The sequence below is a fragment of the Oryctolagus cuniculus genome, chromosome 12 (genome assembly GCF_964237555.1).
Source record: "Oryctolagus cuniculus chromosome 12, mOryCun1.1, whole genome shotgun sequence".
Classification (NCBI taxonomy): domain Eukaryota; kingdom Metazoa; phylum Chordata; class Mammalia; order Lagomorpha; family Leporidae; genus Oryctolagus; species Oryctolagus cuniculus.
The window spans coordinates 30,824,000-30,845,674 of NC_091443.1; the positions used below are offsets into that span (position 1 = coordinate 30,824,000).

At 39.8% G+C, this 21,675-nt stretch overlaps 1 protein-coding gene across 9 annotated transcripts in view; it reads right to left on the reverse strand.

The window, feature by feature from the left end:
• Window positions 1-21,675, reverse strand: part of PRPF39 (pre-mRNA processing factor 39) — a 46,110-nt gene that overhangs the window by 10,097 nt on the left and 14,338 nt on the right. For 3 of the 9 annotated variants that reach the window (XM_070053712.1, XM_008269551.4, XM_070053714.1), the window contains exons 2-5: window positions 15,791-16,141; window positions 15,227-15,352; window positions 14,464-14,582; window positions 6,876-7,043 (exon numbers count right to left, since the gene is read on the reverse strand). In XM_070053712.1, the coding sequence (XP_069909813.1) occupies window positions 6,876-7,043; window positions 14,464-14,582; window positions 15,227-15,352; window positions 15,791-16,114 (737 nt within the window). In that variant the 5' untranslated portion in view covers window positions 16,115-16,141. Of the gene's footprint in view, window positions 1-6,875; window positions 7,044-14,463; window positions 14,583-14,710; window positions 15,353-15,790; window positions 16,142-17,666; window positions 17,778-21,675 lie in introns of those variants that run through there. The other 6 variants (XM_070053715.1, XM_070053716.1, XM_008269556.4 and 3 more) reach the window with 5 other exon arrangements.

Consider the following 21,675-nt stretch of genomic DNA (forward strand, 5'->3'; position numbering starts at 1 on the left):
ACTTTATTCCAAAGGAACTCATTTAAAGAAAGAAACCAAAATGTCATATCCTATTTCTTCTTTCTTTCTTTAGTGAAAGTTGATCACTTGATTAAACAGTCCACAAATGTGGGGAAATTAGGCACAGGAGGCAATTCAAAGATGGCGCCTGCAGGGAAATTAGGCACACGTGGCAACTCAAAGATGGTGCCCAAAGTCGTTTACCACCAAAGCTGATTGGCCGCGCAGCATCAGGGGAGGTGACAACTGATGACAAGTGTACAGACATGGCTGGTCCTGTAAAAAGTCACCCCGTAAAATGACCTTTTAAGTAATTGGTTGGTCCTTATGCCCTGCCCCTGTAATCCTGCGGGTCTTGTGCTTTAAAAGGCTTTATTATATGTGCAATAAACCGAGTTCTTGCTTGCTTGCTGCGTCTGACTGTCTCCGGGATCGGGAGGCTGGGGAATTGGGGAGCGGCACACTTAACTTTCTTCAGACCCAGTCCATCCTGGACTAAGACCCTACATACAAACATCTCCACTTCCTACCTGTCTTTACAATACAATGGAGAAGGTGGGAACAGGCAAAAATGCAAACTCCAGTTCTGTTATTAGTTACCTGAATTAAGGAAAATTTTCTTCTTTAAATGTTTCCTCATTTGCAAAATGGAAAATTCTTGCAAAGTTCAATAAAACTAAGTATGCCAAACCTTATTTAAATAGTAAATGATCATGGTTGCTACATGCAAAGCCAGTATTTCATATGGGCACTGGTTCATTCACATTCAGTTCCTTGTTAATGTGTCTGGAAAAGCAGTGGAACATGACCCAAGTGCTTGGGCCCCTGCACCCAAATGGGAGACGACCTGGAAGAAGCTCCTGGGCTCTTGGCTTTGGCCTGGTTCAGCCATGGCCGTTCTAGCCATTTAGGGAGTGAACCAGCAGACAGAAGATATCTCTATGTCTGTTTCTCTCTATAACTCTGCCATTCAAATAAATAAATCTTTAAAAATAAATAAATTATAAATGATCACTTGCGAATGATGAACAAATAGTAACAGGCCTTCCCAGCCTTAATACCTGTGTGCGTGCTCATTGATCCAATGAAATTGCCCTAAGGAAGATCACCAATGATCACTTATATGCAAAATTAAATGGACACTTATTTTGAGTAGTCTCTATCCTAGTAACAGCTTTGGTTCATAAGGCTGCGAACCACACCGTACTTTTAGAACTTTCCTCCTCTCTTGGCTCCTAGGTAACATTACCACTTTCTTGGTCTTCCTCCAAATCTCTGCTGCTCGATCTGCTCTGGGTTCCCCCTTCCTACCTGCCCTAAATGATACTATACTGAAAAATTTCACTCTCCATTTTATATACTTTCTGACTAATTTTATTAGTGCACCTTGAAATAGTAATTCCCTGTATACTATGATAACTCAAAACTATTACCACAAGTACAGGCCTTTTTCCTAAATTCCAGGTTACCATATTCAATACCAACACTCTGCATAAAGAAATATAATTTTGAGCTAATCTATACAGATTTTTTGAAGAAAATGTCATTATTTTATTCACATATGCCAAGTTATATACATACAAATGTCAACTGAAAAACCAAGTTGAGGGGCTGGTGCTGTGGCCTAGTAGGCTAAGCATTCTGTTTAATCCAGCTCTCTGACTATGGCCTGGGAAAGCAATGGGAAATGGCCCAAGTGCTTTGGCCCCTGTACCAGTGTGGGAGACTTGGAAGAAGCTCTTGGCTTCAGATCAGCCAGCTCCGGCTACTGTGGTCATTTGGGGAGTGAACCAGCAGATGGAAGATCTTTCTACCTCTCCCTTTGTCTGTGGCTCTATCTCTCAAATGAAAACAAAAAGAAAAATCAGGTTGAGAATTTAAACTAGCTACAATCTCAATTTTTATGTACTACAGGAATCTCACATACAACATGTCTTAAATGTGTGTCATCTTCATCCAAAAATTAACACCCTCAACATTTCTAATCTTGATTAAAGGTCCTGTCAACCACTACATTTCCTAATCTTCTCCACCTATCACCCACATTCCAATTGATACTATGTCCTATTGATTCTGCTTTCCAAATACATCTTCACAACCTCTTCATTTTCACCCCAATAAAAATAAACTGATCTTCCAGCCTCTAGTCTCACCTCCAAATCCCACCCCAATATTGCTACCAGAAATGCTACTAAAAAGCAAGCATAAAATTAGTAGGACAAGCATTTAAGTCCAGTGGTTAAGATGCATGTGCTCCACATTGGAGTACCAAGCTTTGATACACACCTGTGGCTCCTGACTTCAGCTTTAACTAATGCAGACCCTGGGAAACAGGGGTAATGGCTCAAATAACTGGGTTTCTACCACCTATGGAGGAGACCCACATTGAGGTCCTGGCTCCCAGCTTCAGCCCAAGCCAGCCCAGCCCCAGCCATTATGAGCATTTGAGGAGTCAATCAGCATATAGGAGGTTTCACTATCTCTTTCTCTGCCTCTAATTTAAAAAAAAAAATTAATTTTTTAAATGGCAAAGATGATCATCCCTCTGTTGGTATAATCACTTTAAGGGCTTTTACCTTGCATTCAGACTAAAATCTAATGTACTTAAATAAATTTAGGGGCCGGCGCTGTGACGTAGCAGGTTTATAAAGTTGCTGCCTGCAGAGCCGGCATCCCATCTGGGCAATGGTTCAAGTCCCAGCTGCTCCACTTCCGTTCCAGCTCTCTGCTATGGCCTGGGAAAGTTGTAGAAGATGGCCCAAGTCCTTGGGCCCCTGTACATTAGTGGGAAGACCCAGAGGAAGCTCCTGGCTTCGGATCGGTACAGCTCAGGCCATGGTGGCCATCGGAGGAGTAAACCAGCAGATGGAAGACCTCTCTCTTTGCCTCTCCTTCTCTCTCTGTGTAACACTAACTTTCAAATAAATAAATCTTTAAAAATAAATAAATATTTTTCCTATTCTGAACCAGACCTACCTCAAATCGTCAACATAAGTTTTTGACATGGTTGCACATGTATCATCTGCTATAATCTTGTGCAATTTTCTCCCTCAAGTTTCTTAAATAAGCATTTGTAAATACACATGAAACTAACTTAAATTTTGCAGTCAGGATATAGAAGCTAACTTAACCTACTTCAATAGCAGGAGGCAAAAAAGAGTGCCTTATTTTAAAGAAAGAAAAAATGAAGTGACTCTCAAATGAGTAGTATGAAAATGAACAGACTTGGGGCCAGCGCTGTAGCAAAGGTTAAACTGCCACTTGTGGTGCTGACATCCTATATGGGTCCCAACTGTTTAACTTCTGATCTAGCTCCCTACGAATGTTCCTGGAAAAGCAGTGAAAGATGGCCCAAGTACTTGTGCCCCTGCACCCATATGGGGAGACCCCCAAGAAGCTCCTGGCTTTGGATCAGCTCAACTCCAGCTGTTGCAGCCATTTGGGGAGTGAAGCAGTGGATAAAAAATCTGTGTCTCTCCCTCTGGCCCCCCACACTTTCTCTCTGTAACTACATTTCAATAAACAAATAAATCTTAAAAAAAAAGAAAATGAACAGATTTAACACTAAGATGAGTATTAAAACTCAATTATAATCAGAATATAAATTAAAATCTTGAAATAAAATTTTAAAATAACTAGAGTACATAAATTTAAAATGACTTGTGGTTGGTCACTGTGGTACAGTGACCTGCAAAGTTGGCATTGCATAATGGAGCACCAGTTCAAGTCCAGGCTGCTTTGTTTCCAATCCAGCTCCCTGGGAAAGCAGCAGAGGATGGCCCAGCTGCTTGGGCCCCCGTCACACATGTGGAGATGAGGATGGAGTGCCTGGCTTTTGGCTTCAGCCTGACCCAGACCTGGCTATTGCACCACTTGGGGACTGAACCAGTGGATGGCAGGTATCTCTCTCTTTGATTCTTCCTTTGTCACTCTACCTTTCAAACAACTAAATAAATCTTTAAAAATAAAACAAAACACAGGGCCGGCATTATGGCGTAGTGGGTTGGACGGCTGCCCCTGATGTTAGTATCCCACACAAGAATTGGTTCGAGCCTGGGTCGCTCCATTTCCGATATAGCTCCCTGTTAATGTGCTTGGGAAGGCAGTGTTTGGTTGCCATTCATGTGGGAGATCCAGATGGCATTCCAGGCTCCTGATTTGGGACTGGCCTGGTCTGGCCCTGGGTATTGAGGCCATTTTGGAAGTGAAACAACAAAGGGAAGTTATCTCTCTCTCCAGCCCTCAACCTGTCACTCTGCCTTTCAAATAAATAAGTAAACCTTTAAAAAAAATAAAATGGTTTAACTACTAAATTATAAAATATTCTTTAAAATGGTAATATTGCACAATATTAACCAATAAATTTTCACTATTTTTTAGTCATCTAAAGCTAATGTTTATTTAATACAGACAGGTCACGTAACTAATATATATTGTGTTCTTCCTAGGTATAGTATAGACATACAAATTAAGGCTCAGAAACTGACAGACACACAGAGAATATAGGAGACATACATTCAAAGCAGTGTTGTCAGTGCCAATACATGTAACAATATGGGTACATTGGTGGCACAAATGACAGACTAGATGTCTCAATACTGCACTTTGAGAAACCACTAGCACTTAGAAATTACCAGAGGCTAACTTGAGAATTCAGAACTGATGACAAAGTGCTCATGTTAAAGATTTAAATTAGACATTCCCTTGGAAATAATGCTCAGTGCAAATTCAATATACAAATGTACACAATAGAAACGTTATCATAGCACTTTTTCTTTTTAATATAAGTCTCTTCCTTCTATACTTCTGACCTACTTGAGAGTAAGACCTTCTTTGGGTCTTAATTCTTACAATTTAAATGACATATCAGTTGGTACCTATCAAGTGCTAAAATAAATGACTTTAAGCACAGAGCTTATGTTAGACAAAAAAGTAGTTTTCAAAGTAGTCGTGTATATTATTTTGCTTATATGAACTACAAGATTTATACTGACTACCTGTAACTTTGCTATTAACTGATAAGGAAAGTATTTTTTAATATATTAAGTGAAAAACAGCAAATTATAAGCAGTATATGTAAATACCATTCTCTTATTTTTTTTATTTGAATGGCAGATATATGGAAAGAAAAAGACAGATTCTCCTTCCATCTATAAGTTCATACCCCATATGCCCACAACAGCCAGAGCTAGGTCAGGCCAAAGCCAGGAGTCTAGAACTCAATCCAGCCCTCCTACCTGGGTTCCAAGTATTTGAGCCATCATCTGCTACCTTCCAGGATGCATATTAGCAGGAAACTAGATTGGAAGTGGAGGAACCAGGACTCAAACCAGGTACTCCAATATGGGATGCAGGTATCCCAAGTATACTTTTAACCACTGTGCCAAATGCCTATTCCTCAACTGCCATAAAAACTCTAGAGGAGTACCTATAAAAAAGTATTTGGAAAATCTATCAAGATCTTTGGAGTGACACTGTTTAGTTCTAACTGGCTTCCAACCACTAACCAATTGTGGTCTTCTACAAATATGCTAATTTCTATGCCTACACATTTATAAAGTAATAGTAGCTACCTCATTGGGTTATTATGAAAATTGAGTTATAAACCAGTGTCTGGAATAGGACAAATGTTATAAAGTGTTTTTGTAAACCTATTTTTTCCCTCACAATCTGTACAATTCTGATAATGACAAAATTTTATCTATACTTTTAAATCACAGAATAATTAGTCTTTGAAAAGGCACCTTTGGTCTGTACGTATTTTAAGTACCTTCATATTCACTGGTTCAATAAGGCATTTCCATATGCCAAACCTTGTGTTAATAATGTGTTTAAGTGTCACCTAGTACATTATATCCTAAAAAAACCCGTTTACCTCCTCTATTTCATCAAAAGCAGACAGTATATTCAGAACTAGAAGGTACCTGTTTCTGAGTTAGTTTTACTTCTTTTATCTCTAGCAAACAGTTCCACACTACTTTACATATAATTCTTTTTGTTGTAAAGAAAAAATTCAGAAAGTCATGTACTTAAAATGCAGTTAAGTTTATACAATATTACTCCTAAAAATGCAGATCACATGTCACTTAAGAAAACAAAAAACCTCATACTTGTTCACAAGGCTTTTGTAGGAAATCCCATCAGTGGGATTCCTTACAAACAGAAGAAAACATCATGGAAATCATAGTACACAAAAGTAGTTGTTTTAACAGTTACCATTAGAAAGAAATACCATTAAAGAAAATCACAGCAGAAAATTAAAATAGAATGATACTTTGTGTGAATATACACAGGACGTAGTATATAAATCTAACACTGCTCTGACAAGACAGGATTCTGATGTTTCCTCATGCCTAAAATAGATAAGGAGAATCTTCTATGTAACAAACAATAAAATTCAGGGCAGGCATTTGACCTAGTAGTTAGACACCACATCCTGTATGGAAATGACTAGGTTTGATTCCCAGCTTCAGCCACTGACTCCAGTTTCCTGCTAATGTAAAGCAGTAGCAGTGATGGCTCAAGTAGTAAGATTCCCAATACCTTTTGGAAGACATGAACTAAGTTCTCAGCTCCCAGCTTCAGTCCCAACCAAGTGCCACTGTGGGGACTGAACCATAGGATGGGAGCTTTCTCTCTGCTTTCTTCTCTCTCAAATGAATAAACAAAAATAAAAACAGTAAAATTTTCAATATTCTATAAAGTATATGAAAAACCATAAAAATTTAAAAATGTATAAATTATGATTAACAAGAAAATGTATCCCTGTTTCACTCTAGTAAAATTTTATATACTATTTCAAAAGCATTATATGCAATATTAGGAATTAATTATCTAAGTAATAAATATTTGAAAAATCAGATTTTTCTACCTACCTCTGAAAATGATGACTATACAGCTGTGTTGGAATACCAAGAATACGATCGTAGATAGCTGTAACTTCTCTCAGGTTTCCCTGCTCATTTTCCCAGTTTATATACATTTCCCACAGTCTGTCAGATCGGAAATCTGTTCCTGCAGCTAGAACGGCATGCTCAAAAGTTCTGAAAAATTAAATTACTTTTAAGTTACATTTCCAAAACAAGTATCACTTTTAAAGTATTATTTTCAAATTTAGAAGACAATACTAAATTCAAAAAATTATATTTTTAACTCCTTCCTGTTCAAGTAGAGGAAAGCAGAGGAAATAATGCAAAGCCCAAAATAGCTGCTTTAAAAAGAGAAAAGAAAGTTAGATAAATGTAACATTAAAATGTACATACTGCAAACAGGTAAGAGTGACACAGTTGATACTTAACAGATACTTGTACAGATTCATTTAGTGCAGAAGACAAAACTGTTTATAACAAGTAAGAATTTATTGAGAGGCAAATTTTAATTTAAGGAGCACTTTCTATCAAAATTAATTATCTATGAAATGCAGGATGTGTATATATCTTAAATAAAAGGTTTCTGGGGGAAGAATAAAATAGTCATGCCTTGCCTTTAAAAAAATTAATTTTCCAACAAGGGAACAAGCTGCCATGTAACAGAATAAGTACAAACATATGTTTTGAACTTCTTAAAAGCCCGCCACAATCTTTATTTAAAACTGATTACAAAAATAAGTATTTTAAAATACCTGACAGATTTCTTTAAACAAAATGTAATCATTACAATGGTATAAAAATTTGGTACATATTTTTAAAATATATTATCTTAAAATTATGAGGTATTTTATAAAATTATATTCCTAAAATTATCCTACAATTTTAACACAATCTTGATCAAAGCTCTAGTGAACTTGGGATATATGGAAAAGGAAAATAAAACTAATATTCGCCGGCACCATGGCTCAATAGGCTAATCCTCCACCTTGCGGCGCCGGCACACCAGGTTCTAGTCCCGGTTGCCCCTCTTCCAGGCCAGCTCTCTGCTATGGCCCGGGAGTGCAGTGGAGGATGGCCCAAGTGCTTGGGCCCTGCACCTGCATGGGAGACCAGGAGAAGCACCTGGCTCCTGCCTTTGGATCAGCGCGATGCGCCGGCCACAGTGCGCCGGCCACGGCAGCCATTGGAGGGTGAACCAATGGCAAAAAGGAAGACCTTTCTCTCTCACTGTCCACTCTGTCAAAAAAATAATAATAAAAAAAAACTATCAAATATTCATCTACTATACAAAAATGAAAACTGTTTTTAAAGAAGGACAATGTAATGGGCTTTTTCCTAAAAGCTACTGAGAACCCAATACTGGGGCTGGCACTGTGGTGTAAGGGGTTAAACCCCTGCCTGTGATGCCAGCATACCATATGCGCACTGGTTCCAGACCCAGCTGCTCCACTTCTGATCCAGCTCCCTGATAATATGCCTGGGAAAGCAGCTGAAGATGGTGCAAGTGCTTGGGCCCCTGCACTCACATGGGAGATCTGGAAGAAGCTCCTGACTCAGCTGTTGCAGACACTTGGTGAGTGAACCAACAGATGGAAGACCTCTTTGTCTCTACCTCTCTAACGCTTTCAAATAAATAAAAATAAACAAAGAAAAAGAACCATTGTCTTAGTAAAACAAAAACCTGGAAATGATCACAAATCAAACCTTAAAACATTAAAAAAAAATCAGTGCATGTGTAAGAATGTGGTAAATGGAGGCTGGCACTGTGGTGTTGTGGGTTAAACCTCTGCCTGTGGCACTGGCACCCAATATGGGCACAGGTTCATGTGCCGACTGGTCCTCGTCTGATCCAGCTCTCTGCTATGGCCTGGGAAAGCAGAAGATGGTCCAAGTGGTTGGAGCCCTGCACAGCCTGGGAAACTTGGGAGAAGCTCCTGGCTCCTTGTTTCAGAATGGCAAAGCTCTGGCCATTGCAGCCATTTGGGGAATGAATCAGCAGATGGAAGACTTTTATCTCTGTCTCTTTCCCTCTGTCTGTAACTCTCTCTCTCAAATAAATAAATAAATAACTTGTAAAAACAAAAAAAGCATCTAGTAATTGGTAAGAAGGTATTTTTAGGTCAATGCAGAATGCTTAGACTACTCAGTATGGGGGGGAAAAAATTCAAAAGCAAATGCACAACAAATACAAATTAAATGCCAGACTGAATGAATGACAAATAAAATTGTAAAGCTATTAGAAAATGCAGTTTTTATATTCTTGGTAAGATAGGCACAAAATACAGAAATCAATGTAAGATTAAAAACTGAACCACATTAAGAAAAAATATTCAGTGATAAAAGACACTAAACAAGGGGCTAGCCCTGTGGTACAGCAGATAAAACCGCCACCTGCAGTGCCAGCATCCCATATGGGAGCCAGTTCAAGTCCCAGCTGCTCCACTTGGGATTCAACTCTCGGCTATGGCCTGGGAAAGCAGCTGTAGATGGTCCAAGTCCTTGGGCCCCTGAACCCACATAGGAGACCTGGAAGAAACTCCTGGCTCCTGGCTCCAGATCAGGGCAACTGCAGCCGCTGTGGCCATTTGAGGAGTGGACCAGTGGATAGAAGACCACTTACTCGCTCGCTCGCACTCTCTCTCTCTCTCTCTGCCTCTCCTTCTCTGTTTAACTCTTTCAAATAAAATAAAAGACACTAGCCAGCACCGCGGCTCACTAGGCTAATCCTCCGCCTAGCGGCGCTGGCACACCAGGTTCTAGTCCCAGTTGGGGCGCTGGATTCTGTCCCGGTTGCCCCTCTTCCAGGCCAGCTCTCTGCTATGGCTCAGGAGTACAGTGGAGGATGGCCCAAGTGCTTAGGCCCTGCACCCCATAGGAGACCAGGAGAAGCACCTGGCTCCTGCCTTCGGATCAGTGCTGTGCACCGGCTGCAGCGCGCCGGCCGTGGCGGCCATTGGAGGGTGACCAACGGCAAAGGAAGACCTTTCTCTCTGTCTCTCTCTCTCTCACTGTCCACTCTGCCTGTAAAATAAATAAATAAATAAAATAAAAGACACTAAACAAAGTTAAAAGACATGACAACACTGAAGGAAACATGCTTTATGTAAAGAGAAAAAATTAAGAGTGTATGTGTATGTTTATAAGGTCCCAGGAAAATAAACCCAAAATGATTCAAGAAATGAATGTAATGTGCTGGGGTGTCGCGGCACAGTTGGGGTAAGCTCCCCTTTGCAATGTATAGACATCTCATATTGGATCACAGGTTTTTGAGCTGGGTGCTGCTTTCAATCCAGCTCCATGGTAATGTGCCTGGAAAAACAGCAGAGAATGGCCGAAGTGCTCGGGTCCCTGCCACTCACATGGGGCACCCAAATAGAGTTCTAGGCTCCCGGCTTTAGCCTGGCCCACCCCTGGCTTTTCTAACCATTTTGGGAGTGAACCAGCAGGTAGAAAATCTTTCTCTGTCTCTCGACCCCTACTCTTCTTGTCATTCTGCCCTTCAAATAAATAAAACTAAAAAAGAAAAAAAAATGCAAAGTACTTAATGAATTAATGTGCCAAAGAAAAGTACAAGGGAGGAGATGGAAGGACTGTACAGTGATGAAATACAGAATGTTTAATGACCATCTCTTTGATCAATGGTGAGAAATCTTCAACCTCCTTTTCTACCCAGTTATGGGATTTCAGATGCTAGTTTACATTCCTCAGGTAGATCAGATAATGCTTCTCTGAAGAAACTGCTTGGCTCAGGAATAAAATATAATGATATCAACACTGGAAATCTCCCAACAAAAACCTCAGTGGCTTTCTGATCACCCTACTGTGAAGTCTTGCCTGCTAGCTGACAACACCCTGTACAAAACACAGATTCCATATAGCTTGTTAATATCTAGTCTTAACACTAACATAATCCAGAGATTAGACATTTCAGATGACAATAACAAAAACTTCAGAGAAAACAGTGTTGAGACAGAGAAAAACTTCAATTACCCTTAATATCTTCAAAGAAGTAATAAAAATATAGGCAGCCATGAAACAAGAATAGAAGGATATAAGAGGAACATTCAGAAAACAAGAAAGAATCCAGGATATTAAAAACCTGATGGCAGATATTAAAAATCCAAATACAAGGATCAAGGAAATACTCCAAAAACCTGGAAAAGTCTAAGAGATGAATAATAAGGAGGCAGAACACAAGATAATTCAATGATTAAACCATGAGGTCCAATACTAACTATCAGAAACAACAGAGGGAAGCCAGCACCGTGGCATAACAAGTTAAGCTGCTACTTGCAACGCCAGCATCCCTTAAGTACCAGTTCAAGTTCCAGCTGCCCTGATTCCAACCAGCTCCCAGCCAATGTGCCTATGAAAGCAGCAAAGATTGCCTAAGAACCTGGACCCCTGTCAGCCATGTGGGAGGCCAGGATGAAGTTCCTAACTCCTGGCTGCAGCCAGGCCCAGCTCAAGCTGCTGTGGGATCTGGGGAGTTAAACCTTTTTTTAAGATTTTATTTATTTGAAGAGTTACAGAGAGAGGTAGAGACAAAGACAGAGAAGTTTTCCATCCACTGGTTCGCTTCTCAAATGGTCTCAACAGCCAGAGCACAGCCAATCCGGAGCCAGGAACTTCTTTCTGGTCTTCCACATGGGTGTAGGGACCCAAGAACTTGAGCCATCCTCTGCTGCTTTTCCAGGTGTGTTAATTTTTAGGGAGATGGATTGGAAGTGGAACAGCCAGGACTCGAACCAGTACCCACACAGAATGCCAGCACTGCAGGCCGGAGCTTTAATGCCCCTGTGCCATGGTGCCAGCTCTCTTTTCTGTTTCTCCCTGTCACCTTACCTTTCAAAAAAAAAAAAAAAAATGAAAGAAATCTTCAAAAAACAGGGGATGGGGTACCACAGTTCGGTATGGTAGTTAAGTGCTACATGAGATACTTCCATCGCAAATCAGAGTGCCTGGTATGATCTTGCTCTGCTCGATTCCAGCTTCCTATTATGTGCACAGCTGGGATATGTAGCAGATAATGACAACATCGGTAGGATCCCTGCAACCAGAACCCGGGACCTGGACACAATACCAGCTTCTGGCTTTGACCTGACCCAGCTATTGTAGGCAACAGATGGGTGACCTAGAGGATGGGAGATCTCTCTCTGCCTCTCAAAAATAAAAAAAGAGAAAACCAAGGGAGGCTAATTACCAAAGTAAGGACATACATGATATTTCTAAAAATAGAAGGACATGAGCATGCCAAATTGAAAAGATCCAGTAAGTAACCCTAATGTGTAAGAAAAAGAAAAACTCACATCAATGAATATTATAAAACTGCATTTACACTAAAGATAAAAAAAAATCTTAAGGGGAGGGAGAGAAGTGAAAAGGCTAATTAATAGGAAGTAAGATATAGGTAGATAGGAGTGAAATGTTTTCGTGTTATAGTGAAAAGTAGGATAACTACAGATAATGATAATATACTATTTTTATAAAAAGTAGCTAGAAGAAAGGATTTTGAATGTTAATATCATAAATAAGCATTAAATGTGTAACAAGATATATATGCTTACGCTAACTGGACACTGCATATTATATACATGTATGGAAACACCACATGGTACCCTATTAAAATGTTCAATTTGTATGTATCAGTTAAAAATAAAATATTTTTTAAAATCTTAAGCATCCATGGAGGAAAAACACAGAAAGAGAATACAGAGGGGCCAGCACTGTGGCACAGCAGGTAAAGCAGCCCCCAGCAGTGTTGGTATTGCATATGGGTGCCAGTTCGCATCCTGGCTGCTCCACTTCAGATCCAGTTCCCTGGCCGGCGCCGCGGCTCACTAGGCTAATCCTCCGCCTAGCGGCGCTGGCACACCGGGTTCTAGTCCCGGTCGGGGCACCGGATTCTGTCCCGGTTGCCCCTCTTCCAGGCCAGCTCTCTGCTGTGGCCAGGGAGTGCAGTGGAGGATGGCCCAGGTGCTTGGGCCCTGCACCCCATGGGAGACCAGGAAAAGCACCTGGCTCCTGCCATCGGATCAGCGCGGTGCGCCGGCCGCAGCGCGCCGGCCGCGGCGGCCATTGGAGGGTGAACCAACGGCAAAGGAAGACCTTTCTCTCTGTCTCTCTCTCTCACTGTCCACTCTGCCTGTCAAAAAAAAAAATAAAAAAAAATAAAAAAAAAAAAATAGATCCAGTTCCCTGCTAATGAGCCTGGGAAAGCAGCGAAAGATGGCCCAAGTGCTAGGGCCCCTGGACCCTCATGGAAGACCCAGATGAAGCTCCTGGCTTCCGTCTGGCCCAGTCCTGGCCATTGTGGTCATTTGGGGAATGAACTAGTAGATGGAAGATCTTTCTCTCTCTCTCTCTGCCTCTCCCTGTGAACTCTGCCTTTCAAATAAATCAATGAGTCAAAAAAGAAAGAGAGACAGAGACAGAGAGAGAGAGACGGAATCCAGAAAAATGGTACCGGACTTTTCAGCAGCGATACCAGAAGCTGTAACAGAATGGAGAATGTCATCATAGCTCTATAAAGAAAGTATTTTCAACCCCAAATTCTATACCATACAGGAACTTAAAATTATTTCTTCATCCCCAACATCCTTTATCAACAAGTTATATAATTTACTCTGCTAAAAGCAGTCATGTATCAAGAAAAAATGAGAATTAATAAGAAGTAAAGACAGTCCCTAAAAACAAAATGAAGAAGATATCCCAAGAAAACTGTAGTAAGGTAGAACCTGTAGACAACAACCAGTTTCAATTACAAAAGAGAGGGTGTTGGCAGGAAAGCTCCAAGAGAGGGCAAAAAATGGAACTTACAAATTATCTGACAGGTCTGATTATATGGAAATCTGTATTTGAAATCTTTCACAGGAGCATTGTAGTACAGTGGTTTAAAATATTTTTTCAATGGCTTAAAAAATAGATAGTGGTCCAGTGCTATAACAGAGCAGGTAAAGCCACACTGCCTGAGATGCTGGCATTCCATATGGCCACTAGTTCGTGTCCCAGCTGCTCCACTTCTGATCCAGCTCCCTGCTAATAGTCTGGGAAAAGCAGAAGATGACCCAAGCACTTGGGCCCCTACCACTCACATAGGAGACCTGGATGAAGCTCCTGACTCCTGGCTTCAACATGGTTCAGCCCTGGCCATTGTGGTCAGTTGGAGAGTAAACCAGCAATGGACGATTCTGTCCGTCTCCCTCTCTATAAATAACTCTGACTTTCAAAAAAAAAAAAAAATATATATATATATATATGGTAGAGAGAGATTCCAAAACATAAAATTTACAAAAAAAAAAAAAAAAGAAAAAAAAGCCAAAGAACAATAAATAAAACACACATATAAATATGAACATCTAAGAACACCAATAGACCAAGTCGTTAACTGTGAGGGCAATGGAATGAAAACATAGGAAAAGGAGTAGGAATGGAGATGTGTTTTATTACCCGCTTTTTAAACAACTAAGTATAACAGTGGGAGAGAAACACATAAAAGTTAAAATTGCCAGGTTAGCATTCATGAGTTCTGTTAACATCAGAATACTTATTTATAAATATCTTCAAATACATGGAGTATCAATGTTTCACATACCCTCTGATTGTACTGTTGGTCTCAGGATCACCAGGGTCCAATGTTTCTTTTAAGAAGTTTATATAATGTATCCAAAGGTCAACACTAAGAGGTATTGCCTGAAGCCCCCGCCGATAAACCTAAGAAGAAAACAACAAACTGTACTTCAAATATTTAATTATTTCTTAACAGAGAGGCAACACTGTGTTATCCGGTGAACCTTAGAAATACTAATTACTGGAATTTTGTTTAAATAATCTACCATTACCATTTGGGTGGAGGTTGGATAGAACATGGCAATGTTCTGATCCCCACGTGCAGAGTCTTGATCTTCAAAGCGCAGCAGTCCCTGCATTCTGACCGGGTTGTGTGGGCAGGCTTTGGGTTACAGACCATAGGGCACAGACCCATTAGAGCATCAATGACAGCGTCTGACCAAAAATGCAATAAAGACGTAGCAAATGTGACTAGCAAACCAACTATATTGTTTGGAAAATGAGAAATAAATGTAAGTGAGAGAAAAGCCCTGCCCTACTTGTTAAGCTGCAGTGTAATACAGAGGCTTGCACTGCAAAGCTTGACAAACTGTAGAGGTTTAACGCACCTGCCAACAAAGAGAGAAAATATTAGCTACAAATGCCACAAGAGTGACAAATGCAAATAAAATACCCTATAAAAATTGTTTGACCATAAATGGTAGATACTGCCAGCCAAAAAAGTCTGTTTTGTTATTAATTGGCTTACAGTACCTAATGGAGGTAACTTTATTCAGTGATGTACGCACCTCATCTGATTGTTTAATGTTGTCATGTCGCTTTTCAAGGTCTGCATACTTTTTCCAGTAACCATAGCAATACGGATAGTGTATGAAAAATTTGTCAAATGCCTTCCTGGCAGCCATCAAGTGATTCTGACAAAAACAAAACAAGGTGTTTAAACGTCTTATAAATGATTGTCAAAAAATATTTATCATTCCTTTCAAATATATTGTCAACAAAGTAAATGGCAGGCCAAAAAGGACACATGCAACAGTCCTTTCTATTACAAATGCAACTGAAATAAAAGGAAGTAATTTTGTCAAATAGCAAGGCAATATTTTACTTAATTTTATACACATACATCAATTATTAAAAAAATCAGGCTTTCACTATGCAAATACAGATTCAATGATTCACACACAAATGTTACAAGTTATTTTCAAAGCTAAAAAGCTATTTCTATAATTTTATTTAATATAACCTAAAAATTATTTTTTAAAAAAGCCAATTTTAATTATAAAGCAGTAAGGCCTAAGCTGGTATTACTTGATTAATCTGTTAATTCTTATGCAATTTAAATAACTACTAACCTCCTGTTCTACATACTGAAGCAAATATACCCAGCCTGTAAAATCCTGTGGATTATTTTCTACAGTTTTCCAAAATTTTTCATATTCTGGAGGGAAATTTGCTTCTGTTTCTGCCACTGTCACTGGAAGGTCCACAGCATTTGTCATTTCACTTTCTTCTGCAGATGCGTTCACACTGGGAGAGCCATCAGGTGACTGTTCCATTTCCGTAACATTCATAATCTCAGTGCTGAAATCAGGAGGGTGTTCTGCCACTACCTCTGAACTGTTGTTAGTGCTGCCATTGCTAGAATTTCTGTACTCATCTATGTGGGAATTTTGCATGGCTATTTATTGTTTTCAGTTAATAACCTGTGGAAACACACAAGAGAAACACCTTACACATTACTAAAATTATCTGGCAACAGCAACAACTTTAGAAAGTTCTATTTAGTTATCAAAGAAATTTATCAGTTTGATTCTTGATCACTCCCTGAAAGTTGCAATCAGACTGTTTATTAGTTTCTATATTATAAATACAGTTATGTAACAAATTCCTTACAAAATTGCCATTTTGATGTTGGGTGTCTGAATAAAAACGAAATAAATATGGATTTAGTTCTTTCATTTTTAGAAGGCTGCTCTCCAATGAAGTAACCATTTCTAAAATTCAATGTTCCCTAGCTAGTAAAGATTTAAAAATTCAGAGCTTGACTATCAATCACAGGAAAACAGTAGTATCTTTAACATCTGTTCTGAAGGCTAAAAGTAAAATAAATTCTGATCAAGGATATAAAAATTTCAGAAGGATTTAATCATTTAGCTTAGAACAAAGTTTTTAAAAAAGGGAAAGTTTCATCCCTGACATACAAGAGTATTGCAAAAAGTCTGTGGTAGGGCTGACACTGTGGTGTACCAGGTAAAGCCGCCACCTGCATTGCAGGTGTCCCATATGGGCACCAGTTCAGAGTCCCAGCTGCTCCACTACCAATCTAGCTCTCGATGCTATGGCCTGGGAAAGCAGTAGAAGATGGCCCAAATCCTTGGGCCCCTGCACCCACATGGGAGACCTGGGAGAAGCTCCTGGCTCCTGGCTTCAGATTGGTGCAGCTCTGGCTGCTGAGGCCATTTGGAGAGTAAAGCAGCGGATGGAAGAACTCTCTCTCTCTGCCTCTCCTTCTAAGTGTAACTCCGACTTTCAAAATAAATAATCTTTAAAAATAAAATATAAAAAGTTTGTGGGAAATGCAATTAAAAGATAATTTTGGTACAAAAAATTGTTTAGATCCTTGCATATCTGAGATCTTCAAAGTATTCATGGAAATTATATGAATTCATGTGAATTATGAAATAAGAAAAAAGCTATGGACTTAAAAATTTTTTCCACAAAATAATTTTTATCTTTTTCTTTAAATTTATAAGTTATTTATTTGAAAGGCAGACAGACACAAACACACACACACACACACACACACACACAAATATACACATACACTTGGGATTCCCACATCCCACAGAGTACCTGGGTTTGAGTCCCATCTCCACTCCTTATTCCAGCTTATGCACACCCTGAGAGGCAGCAAGGTGACAACTCAAGTAGCACGGTCCCTATTACTCAACTGAGACCTGGATTGAGTTCCCCTCTCAGCTTTAGTCTGGCCCAGCCCCAGTTGTTGAAGGCATCTGAATAGTAAACCAGCAGATGGGAGCTCGCTCGCGCGCGCGCTCTCTCTCTCTCTCTCTCCCTGTCTTCCAGATAAATAAAATCATTTTTTAAGGATCTGTAAATGAATTTTCAATATGCATACCACTCACTGGTTTGTTCATTTTTATTTCATAGCTCAGTGGTTTTTTTTTTAATTGTTGGTTGATACATCCTGAGTCATTTGCTGCCTACCTCATTCTAGCTGCATATTAAAGTGGCACTCAAATATTTGTTTCTTCTGAAATCAGCAAATTTACCACACCCCTGCATCTTCACAGATTGTCAACTACTCACACCCTGCAATTACACTGTTGTAAAAAGGATTAAGAACATCAGCCTTAACATTAGAGAGATCATTTTGATATTACTTCACATATCAGAGCCAAAAAAATACACTAAAGTTATTTTCTAATAAAATACTCCAACATATTCTTTACTATGTGTCAATTACTAATACCAGCTTATTCTTAGAAGAACCAGTAACTCCGAAATGCCAACATAAAGCAACAAAAGCTACAGAATAAAAGAAAAATTTTCTTCTAAGCCAGCACAAAAAGATACAATATGGTACATATTATAAGGGGAAGGAAGGTGAGTCCTACTTCTTTAATAGCTGTGTGATTATACTTCAGTCACTTTTCTCACTTCTAAATATACTAATACTCACATTGCCTGTTTCGTAGGACAGTTAATAGTATCACAAGAGTTCAAAACATGCAGAGTCTTAATAACTAAAGAAGATAAACATACTTTTACAACAGAAATTTTGAATTTACCCTCTACTTAAACCTTTCCCCCCACTTTTTTCCCATTCCTCTGACTCATTCTACTTTGAGACATTCTCCTATCTCTTTCACTGCTACTTAAGATACATGCACCAAGTTTTTAAATTACTATTTTCTTTTTTTTTTAAGGATTTATTTATTTGAGAGGCAGAGTAACGGGGGGGGGGGGGGGCGGGGGACAGAAAGAAAGGTCTTCCATCAGCCAGTTCACTCCCCAAATGACTGCAATGGCCAGAGCTGGGCTTAACTGAAGCCAAGAGCCAGGAGCTTCTTCCAGGTCTCCCAAGTGGGTGCAGGGGCCCAAGCACTTGGGCCATCTTTCACTGCTTTCTTAGGTTATAAGCAGAGAGCTAGATCAGAAGAGCAGCAGCCAGGACATGGAGCCCATACGGGATGCTGACACTACAAGAAGAGGCTTAGCTTACTACACCACAGCACTGGCCCCTAAATTTCCATTTTCTTATGGTCAGAATAATCCTTTTCAAATCTCCTGTTCTCATTTCACTGATGTAATATCTCCTATTACTTCTCTATATTTCATATTAAATTTTCTTCTGTTCTCAGCATTATTTGTTTCTTCTGAATGTCTTTTGACTATTTTGGTCTCTCAAATATGTTGATCTTCAAACGCACTTACATTACAAAGCTGGACCGGGAGTTAGACAGGGTTTATCAACTGGTAAATGACAGGATGACATTCTGTTGAACAGTCAGTGCTGTACATCTTTTCCTTTGGGTTATGTTTCCCCAAAGAAAAATCTTTCAACTTCCAAAAATATTGGCAAAGACGACTAATGAGACTGCTGATTTTACTGTTCAACATGCAAACTTTTATTCAATTTCCCATTTTTATTAAGACCCTTCACCCTTGCCCCACCTCCCACTTATACCAAAACTTCTCCAGTTCCATCCTTTACTAATAATAAACATTTTTTTCCACTAGCTGTATGACACAGAGAAGGAAAATCTAGGGTATAAACTACTTCACACTTTCAACAAATCCTATTTTTTATTCTACTCAGCAGTCTCATCAGAGAACATAGTTAACTAATTTCCTTTAATGTCCTAGTTGCCACAACCAATGGCCACTCCTTATTGTACAAGTCTCCTAATCCCTTAACCTCACTTATCATCTTCCCTTTCTTTAGTCTCAAAAAGTATTCACTTTGTATCTCTATTTGGCATTTATATGATAACTGAAATAAACACTATTTATATATTGCCATAATTTATGAGACCATAAGCAATGAAGTATTACTTCTTCATTCTTCCCAATACCCAATCTCTCACTATAAAGACATTGGAGAGACATTTGTAGGAGCCAGCACTGTGGCATAGCAGGTAAAGCCGCCGCCTACAGTGCCAGCATCCCATGTGGGCACCCATTCAAGTCCTGGCTGCTCCACTTCCAATCCAGCTTTCTGCTATGGCCTGGGAAAGCAGTAGAAGATGGCCTAAGTCCTTGGGCCCTTGTACACACAGGGGAGACCCGGAAGAAGCTGCTGGCTCCTGGCTTCAGATTGGCCCAGCTCAGATTGGCCCTTGGTCACAACAGATTAGTATCTCTGCTTCTGCCAAGGCCAAACCCAGAACTCACGACTTGGATCACTTCTATCACCCCCTCTCTCAGATTTTTTTTTTTTTTTTTTTTCAAATTATTTCTACAGTGCCTGCCCCCTGATCTTTTATATTAAAAGTACATGGGGAGGGGGGAGAAGCAGCACTATGGCACAGCAGGTTAAAGCCCTGGCCTGAGCGCCAGCATCCCATATGGGTGCCGGTTCTAGTCCCAGATGCTCCTCTTCTGATCCAGCTCTCTGCTATGGCCTGGGAAAGCAGTAGAAAATGGCCCATGTCCCTGAACCCCTGCACCCTTGGGGAGAACCAGAAGAAGCTCCTGGCTTCGGATTGGCACATCTCTGGCCGTTGCGGCCACCTGGGGAGTGAACCAGTGGATGGAAGACCTCTCTGTCTCTACCTCTCTCTGTAACTCTTTCAAATAAATAAAAATAAATCTTAAAAAAAAAAAAAAAGAGTACATCGGGGCTTAGTCCTTGGTCTTCTTCCTTTCTCTACCTCCATTAACTCCTAAACTAACATGGTTTTAAATACCAATGATATTCTGACACCCAAATTTCCACTGCTGGTCCAGACCCTTTTTCCAGACTCGAGTCATATATCCAACTGCTTGCTTGACATTATCTCCATGTATACAGCTATTTTAGATATTAAAATGGTTCCTGAGTGAGGAGGACATTTAGCCTAGCAGTTAGGACATCTGCATCCCAACATCAAAGTGCCTGGACTTAATAACTAGCTTCAGCTCTGGTTCCTGCTAATGCAGACCCTGGAAAGCAAAGGCAATGGCTCAACTAACCCAGGCTTCAACTGGGCCCAGCTGCAGGTATTGTGGACACTGTGGGAGTGAGCCAGCATATGATAGTGCTCAGTCACACTCTCCCTCAAAAAAAAAAAAGGGGGGGGGGGGACAAAACAAACAAAACTTTTAATGCCTCTGAGTGAATTCCTGATAAATTCTAATTTACTCTCGGCCTCTCCTATCTCCAATGATAAAAATTCCCACCTTCTAGTTGCTCAGCCCAAAATCTGGAGTCATCCATAACTCTTCTCTTTCTCTCACAGCAACCAATTTATCAGGGTTTCTCTCAAACATTCACAATTTAAATATCTTTCAAATATTCACAATCCTTATTTCCACATTTCTTATAAACATCATTCAATCCATTCACCTCTCAGCTGGAATACTATTATAATCTTTGAGAACTTCTTATAGGCCTCCTGCTTTTTCTTTTTTTTAACTTTTATTTAATGAATATAAATTTCCAAAGTACAGCTTATGGATTACAGTGGCTTTCCCCCCCATAACTTCCCTCCCACCTGCAACCCTCCCCTCTCCCACTCCCGCTCCCCTTCCATTCACATCAAGATTCATTTTCAATTCTCTTTATATACAGAAGATCAGTTTAGCATATATTAAGTAAATCTTTCAACAGTTTGCACCCACACAGAAACACAAAGTGTAAAATACTATTTCAGTACTAGTTATAGCATTAAATCACATTGTACAGCACATTAAGGACAGAGATCCTACATGAGGAGTAAGTGCACAGTGACTCCTGTTGTTGACTTAACAAATTGGCACTCTTGTTTATGGCGTCAGTAATCATCCTAGGCTCTTGTGATGAGTTGCCAAGGCTATGGAGGTGGCCTCCTGCTTTTCATGTTCCCTCCAACCCCACCTCCTTGACTTCAAAAATTTGTCAACGTAGCAGCTAGGTATCTTTTTAAAAACATAATTCACTCACTGTTATATCTCAACAGAGTAAGTCAACACCCTTCCACTGGTCTATAACCCCAACTCTTACTCCTGTGTATTATTTCCCTCTCTGACCTCA